The sequence below is a fragment of the Brachyistius frenatus genome, unplaced genomic scaffold, assembly GCF_029030835.1.
Source record: "Brachyistius frenatus isolate BFR_SWC_R1_liver_20210118 unplaced genomic scaffold, ASM2903083v1 Contig_43, whole genome shotgun sequence".
Lineage (NCBI taxonomy): Eukaryota > Metazoa > Chordata > Actinopteri > Embiotocidae > Brachyistius > Brachyistius frenatus.
Genome location: NW_027210642.1, coordinates 2712148 through 2718412, shown reverse-complemented (window position 1 = coordinate 2718412; position 6265 = coordinate 2712148). Strand labels below are relative to the sequence as shown.

At 39.2% G+C, this 6265-nt stretch overlaps 1 protein-coding gene across 1 annotated transcript; it reads right to left on the bottom strand.

Moving 5' to 3' along the window:
- Positions 1-432: 432 nt before the first annotated feature.
- Positions 433-4891, bottom strand: slc25a10a (solute carrier family 25 member 10a). The gene is made up of 11 exons (XM_069702741.1): positions 4763-4891; positions 4085-4204; positions 3885-3999; positions 3747-3795; positions 3254-3295; positions 3103-3146; positions 2842-2912; positions 1740-1832; positions 1574-1651; positions 1346-1402; positions 433-1189 (listed from the first exon to the last, which is right to left on the bottom strand). Exons 1-11 carry the CDS (start codon positions 4850-4852, stop codon positions 1088-1090), a joined length of 861 nt encoding a protein of 286 aa, XP_069558842.1. The 5' UTR covers positions 4853-4891; the 3' UTR covers positions 433-1087.
- Between the last annotated feature and the right edge of the window lie 1374 nt (positions 4892-6265).

Sequence of the window (6265 nt, the reverse complement as noted above, 5' to 3'; positions counted from 1 at the left end):
GGATTGTACTTCACTGTACAACTTAGGGAAGCTAATAACTGGAAAAATATCAAGTAACATGAAACCACAAACCCACATACAGCCGCCGAACCAAGACACAACTATTTTCTCAGCATCCGAAAAATAAAACATTGTATCTTCATAAATCCACAAGCCCTCTGGTTTCAAAAGCTGCAGATTGTCCTCATAAAGGCAACGGTCGTGTTTTGTTCGGTCTTGCTCCGGCTGAACCAATCAGGTCAGGTATTCCTGTTTAAAAGAGACTGAGACTGAGTATTAAAGAGAGAAAATATTTACAAAACTGTGGCTCACAGGCAGGTAAAGGATGAATGCTGTCTTAATTGAATCAGTCTCCTATTCTTTGCTGTAAGGTGCAGCATTTTATTCACACTATATGTTTCAGAAAGGGACATAAAACATATTATGGCTTTACTTAAAATGTAGAAATGACCCTTTCTACAATCTAAAAATATATAGTTTGTGCACACATAAGTTTGAATTCAGCATCACTACAAATACACATTACGTACAAACACAGGTGCACTATTTTTCAGTGTAACACTGTCCCCCAGAGGGCAAAGAAAGCCTTGTAAAAAGATGTTTAATGGCTTGGTGCAGGACTTTGCATGGTGCATCATTTGATGTTGTTATTATTTTATTAATAAGACAATTCTCATTTTAAAAGCACTTCAGTCACAAGTTTGTTTACCTTCCTTTTTGCCAACAATCTTTAGGTCACATACCTGCACAGTTCATGACAGGTAATGTGAGACAATGATGAACGTGAATAATTTAAGTTGCCTTTGCTTACAAAGCTTTGAGAGACAGAAAAAAAAATACACTTTACAGTTCACTTGATTCCACTGCCATATGTGGATCTTTGAGTGTTAATGCATCAGTCACTTCCTTTTTGTGTTATAAAGGGAAGTGCAACATGAAAAGGGATTTTCTCAGACAGACGTGTCATCCTCTGTTGGTTCCACTGGACCCCGTGAAGTTTGAAAACCAGTATCATGATCAAGATGTCCAACATGGAGGATCACTATAGCCACGGGCTCCCTTGAAGGATGACTTTCCTACGACACTCTCAAGCGATGACCACCACACCAAAATGCTGCCTCAGCTGCTCAAGGAGTGTGAAGGTGAGGACTGTGTGAGGGATGAGGCGGATAGCTGCAGGAACAAGACCCTGGGGACAAATCATATCATTATTTCAGAGGAAAGTCTTAAGAGGTTTGAAATACAGTAACAGTTACATCAGAGATGGTTAAGGAGTCGTGTATTTGATCGGACGAAGCAGGGTAAAACATGTCTTTGTGGTGTAATTGGTAAAGGGGACATCCACCTTGTAGAATGCCTTCGGGCCCAGCTTTGCTGTCTCTGTTAGACAGTGAAACACACTCTGCAACAAGGAGACAAAAAACACAGGAGACACACCAAGCTTATTCAGGCACTGGATAAAACATACAATGTCAGAGTGATGAAGGAAAACCCAGAGAGTCTTCCTCCTGCCTAGCAAGGCAGAACCAGTTAGACGAATCACATGACAGCATGTCTTGTACAAAACACTCACCCCATAATCCACTTTTGAGTTCATTAATCTTGTTTTGACAACGTCGAGTGGTTGGCACAGGATCGTGGCGCAGCCACCCTGCGTAGCGAAGAAAAAAAGAACGTTTATCTTAGACAATGGGGTGTTTTTTTGTTTTTTTGTATATACAGTGAGATGAGACACTTACTGCAAACACACTGGCCAGGAAGTGAGTGAGGATGTTGTCAGTTAGGTAACCACTGGTCAGAACCAACTGTTTGGACTGATCATAACAGGAAAGCTGTAGGGGCATAAAATACACACATGCTGCTCAATAGTACCGAATCACCATGTGCCGCAACTGTAAATTAAAAATGTTGCCCTACAGGCAAAATAAAGAAATGATGCAGCTGCTCAAAATAGATTTAGAACCTTTGACTTTCTGATTCCTGCTTCTGTTTATGGAAACATATCATTCCATAGAAATGCAATGTCCTATAAAATGGCTTTTTCAAATTTGAAGTAACTACAAAACAGACCTAGAAACCCCAAAATAATGTTGATATAGGTGGTTGTATATGCTGTATTTATGAGGCTATAAACTGCATATAAAAATATACATATATATAGAGTACACATATCTTTACATACAGCTCAGTCCATAGGCTATCAGCTGCTAGTTATTGAGATAAGCAGGACTAGCCTCAGCGAAAACCACAGCTAGGTTTAATTATTTGTTTTTCCTAGTTGTTTTCTGTAGTTGGAAAGTGTCCTTTCTAATGAACTGAACATGTGTTGGCTACAGGTAAATGATGTGGATGGAAAGAAAAAAGTTAAATTCCATGGAGTTTGGTGGTTACGCTAATCGTGAATCGCAAATTCAAAAGTATTAAATTAATGTATTATATTAATTTAATACAAATATTAATAGTACTCCGATATTTAGACAAAAACAGACACTTGGTTGTTTTTTTACAGGCTGTAAACAAGAAACTAAAGTATATGTGTCAAACAAATTATAAAGTGAAAGCTGATAGATCAGTTTGTTAGTATATGCCACAGTTTCTCTTAGCCTTATCTGAAGATTATCCGGGGAAGTATTTACATTTTGTAAATGTTTTGTGGATTATATGGTAATTATTTTTGGAGGGTAAAATAATCTTCTTAAAAAGGAAACATACAAATAAAAACATACAACCTTCCTCAATGCTTTAAAGTTTGCCATCCGACCTGAAAACTTTCAACACCTTTTTCTCAATTTCACTGCTTCTACAGTAACAGTCCTCTTGCTTTGTAGGGCAGAACTTTACCTGTCCGACAGAGACCAGTGCACCTCTGGTAGAAGCCATTGTCGTACCAGAGAACAGTTTCCTCATCCCCTCTTGAAAGGAAATTTCAGAATAGAGAACTTTGTAAACGAATAAAAAGGCAAATGAACTTGAAGCTTGAAGCAGCTTTTAAAAATGATCTTTTGCCTTATAATATTTCCTTTTGTGATGAAACGCAATAAAGGGAACACATGTCAGCTTTGATGACGAGTAATCCAAAAAAATAGCTTTTATGAATCTTACCTTCCTTCCAAACACGAAATAGTCCATCAAGTACATGAGCATAACTGGGAGAAAGAAACACACATTTCACAATGTGACTATTGGCATGAAAAGAGCTGTAATGGTGGGTAATTATTACACAGGATGTGTTCCCGTTTTCACCTGCACTTACTTTCTTCTGAGCTCTGCCGGCAACTTGACATCATTCTGCATTCTGCATAGATGAGAGATTGAAAAGATCCCTGATAGAACGAGTAACCCTCACAGCAATTATATATATTCAATGAAAATTGGCCATTCAAATTGGAATGGTACACGCAAAAAGTTATAGCTGTTTTATGGTTCGGTTTGTTCGTGAGACTCTGAGCCGTTCCTAAATTTCAAATTGCAGAACAACTTGGAAGCAAAATGTGGTTGGCATAAACATTTTCAGCAGGGTTATATCACTTTTTTAAAAATTATTTTTATTGTCTCTGTGATGAACAAACAGTAGATTTAGGCTTTCACAGAAACATGCAGTACAATGATAGCACTGCTTTGTAAAACCTTATAAAAGTGAAACTGTAAGTTGTGACTCCTACCAACTAAAACACATTAGAACAGGTTGTAATAATGTACAGGACAATTTCCTTTGTGATATTAATCAATCTATCCTCTAAACTCACCGGACATTCACCAGGTCAGCTGGAGTCCCAATGAAACCTCCTGTAAACCCTGTTAAAGAAAACACAATACATAATGAAACAACAGTTTAAGACTAGAATATAACATACTGCCTAGATGTGTAACACCATCCCACTCACCTCCGAAGGCACCCAGCAGGACTTTCTGATAGAAAGGCATGAAACCTTTGTTTTTTCTTTTCATCTTGTCCCTGACCGTCTCATAAATGGCAAACCGTGAGAGGGAATATGTCATCTGGGTAAGACAGAGACAAAAATAAATCAGGAAAAGTGCAACATGTTAAGTGAGTACATGTTTTAATGTGTAAGTATTTATCCACCTGCCGGCAGAGGGAAGCGCTGAGGCCACTGTAGAGACCCAGAAAACCGTATCTCCGCACTACGTTAATAGTCATCCCGATCATCCTCACCCTCACTTCCTGCTGCGTTTGTAAGTGCACCTGCAAACCACCAGCAAAGAGGGTCAGTCACACTTTGGAGTGAGAGCTATCGGCACATGTGTAGAGAGACAGAGGGCATCAACAGGGGCCAGAGTGCATCAAGAAAACAATACTGGTTCAAAAATGAGTCTAAAATGAAAGCTCACCTGAGATGATGTGCGGACTGAGTGCAATGAGCATACTGAATCAAAGAAAATCTATTTAATAACTGCATAATGGCTGCAAGACAGAAAACTGAGCCAACAAACATGTGCTAAAGATCATTTCACGTACTTTAAAGCGTCCAAACAAGCCTAATAATTATCATAATGAAGCTGAATGATTGCCAATGCAAGATATTCCAAATGTTGGTTTCTCCAGGAAAAGAAGATAACAAACCCTTCAGGAATACAGTTTTAGTAGCATTTTCCACACAACAATCCAGAGGCACGAACCCCAGACAGATCACTGAGGTTTACCTGGATCAAGTTCTTAACCTCTAAATGGAAAAAATGTGTGACACAAAATGTGTTATAAATGTGTTTAATTCATTTAATATGGAGTGGCTTTATCTTTTACCTTGATTAAATCCAGTGGGTGTGTAAAACAGGCTGCTGCGCTGGAGGAGATTCCACCAAAGTACCAACGAGAAACGCGACTCTCCTGCATGTTGTCAGTGAAACAAACTCCGAAAGAATAAAGGCTTCTCAAAGGCTGCTGGGAAAACATTGTCCGAAAGCACTCTTCTCATCTTCTCTCAACGCTGCTGGTGTAAAAAAAAAAAAAAAAAAATAAAGAAGTGACCTTCATGTCAAATCTACATGTTTTTGATTTATTTATTTGTTTCTTACTAAGACCGGGTCACTCAGGGAAACCATGTGGCTGAGCTTGTCCTGACAAATGTGCCTCCGTACTCACTGCATGTTTCTGTGCCAAGAGAGGGGGTGCAGCTGGTTTGTGGGAGGAAGTGTACGTGACTAATATAAAAATAGTAAGTCAGCTTGACTGCTGCATTAGTTTTGTGACTGTGGAATGCCGGCATCCCAGGATTCCCCTAAAACAAGTGAAAGGTCTCAAAGTTCACAGATATTTGTCAAGAATAGACATCAGGCTACAACATTCAGAGTCAGGGTCACACAAAGGGGTCAAAAGGTCAACACTCTTAACATTAAGGACACGTATCCACAGCATGTACCGCTGTTTATAGATTATAATGATAATTTTCTCGAAGCCTGTAAAGCCCAAGTGTTTGCTACGGTTTGTAAGGGTGACATGATTTGAAATGAGTCGCGCAGCAGTGGTATGAATGGGCAGCCTGGTGGCCTGCAGTGTGTGCTGATTCAGAGAGGGAGGGGACTCATGGCAGAAACAGTAACTGGACACCTGCTGCGAGTCAGAGCAGAGGCAGTACATGAGCAAACACTTCAAGATACGCAGGATCTGGCACAGACAGACACAAGTAAGGACAGCTAATGATAGTATTCAGAAGTTGGTCTGTAGGACCATTTCCTCTCATTAGTTCAAGAAATAAAGTACTCGGAGGTACCAGTTTATTAGGGACACTGGGCTTTAACTGATGCAGTCCTGCAATATAGAGTTTTTGTTTGGCCTGTTTCGGGGAGTTAGTTTGAAGGAGATAGTTCGTGTTGCTGTTGAACTGTATCTAAACATACAGCGTGGTGTTTCTGTTATTTGGCATAATGCCATTGATATAAATGGACTGGTCAAAATAACAGAAACACCTGTCAGTGTAAAAAATAAAATTCAACATCACCACAAACTGCAGGCTCCGAAACGACTATAAAGTTGAATCAGCTGCAGGTTGACTTTTTAGGTTTTATCGCAGGTCTGTTACTTTAGTTTCAGCCAGGTGTACCCAATAAACTGGCACGTGAGTGTAGAAAAATGTACATTTAACAATCCTATCAGATATTTCACATTATTCCAAGGCACATAAATCCACTTCTTTATAGGTACATTAAAATGAGTATGCAAATGATAGGAATCCACCACAGTCAGTTCTACTTGATTCTCATTTCACAGATCTTCCATACTGTGTTTATATTGAACAAATGTTCAATA

Coding starts and splice junctions, on each gene's coding strand:
- slc25a10a (XM_069702741.1), bottom strand. CDS start 4,852: ATGCAGGAGAGTCGCGTTTCTCGTTGGTACTTTGGTGGAATCTCCTCC. Junction 4,205..4,762: donor ACCCACTGGATTTAATCAAG/GTAAAAGATAAA, acceptor GGTGGTTTGCAG/GTGCACTTACAAACGCAGCA. Junction 1,652..1,739: donor TCCTGGCCAGTGTGTTTGCA/GTAAGTGTCTCA, acceptor TTCGCTACGCAG/GGTGGCTGCGCCACGATCCT.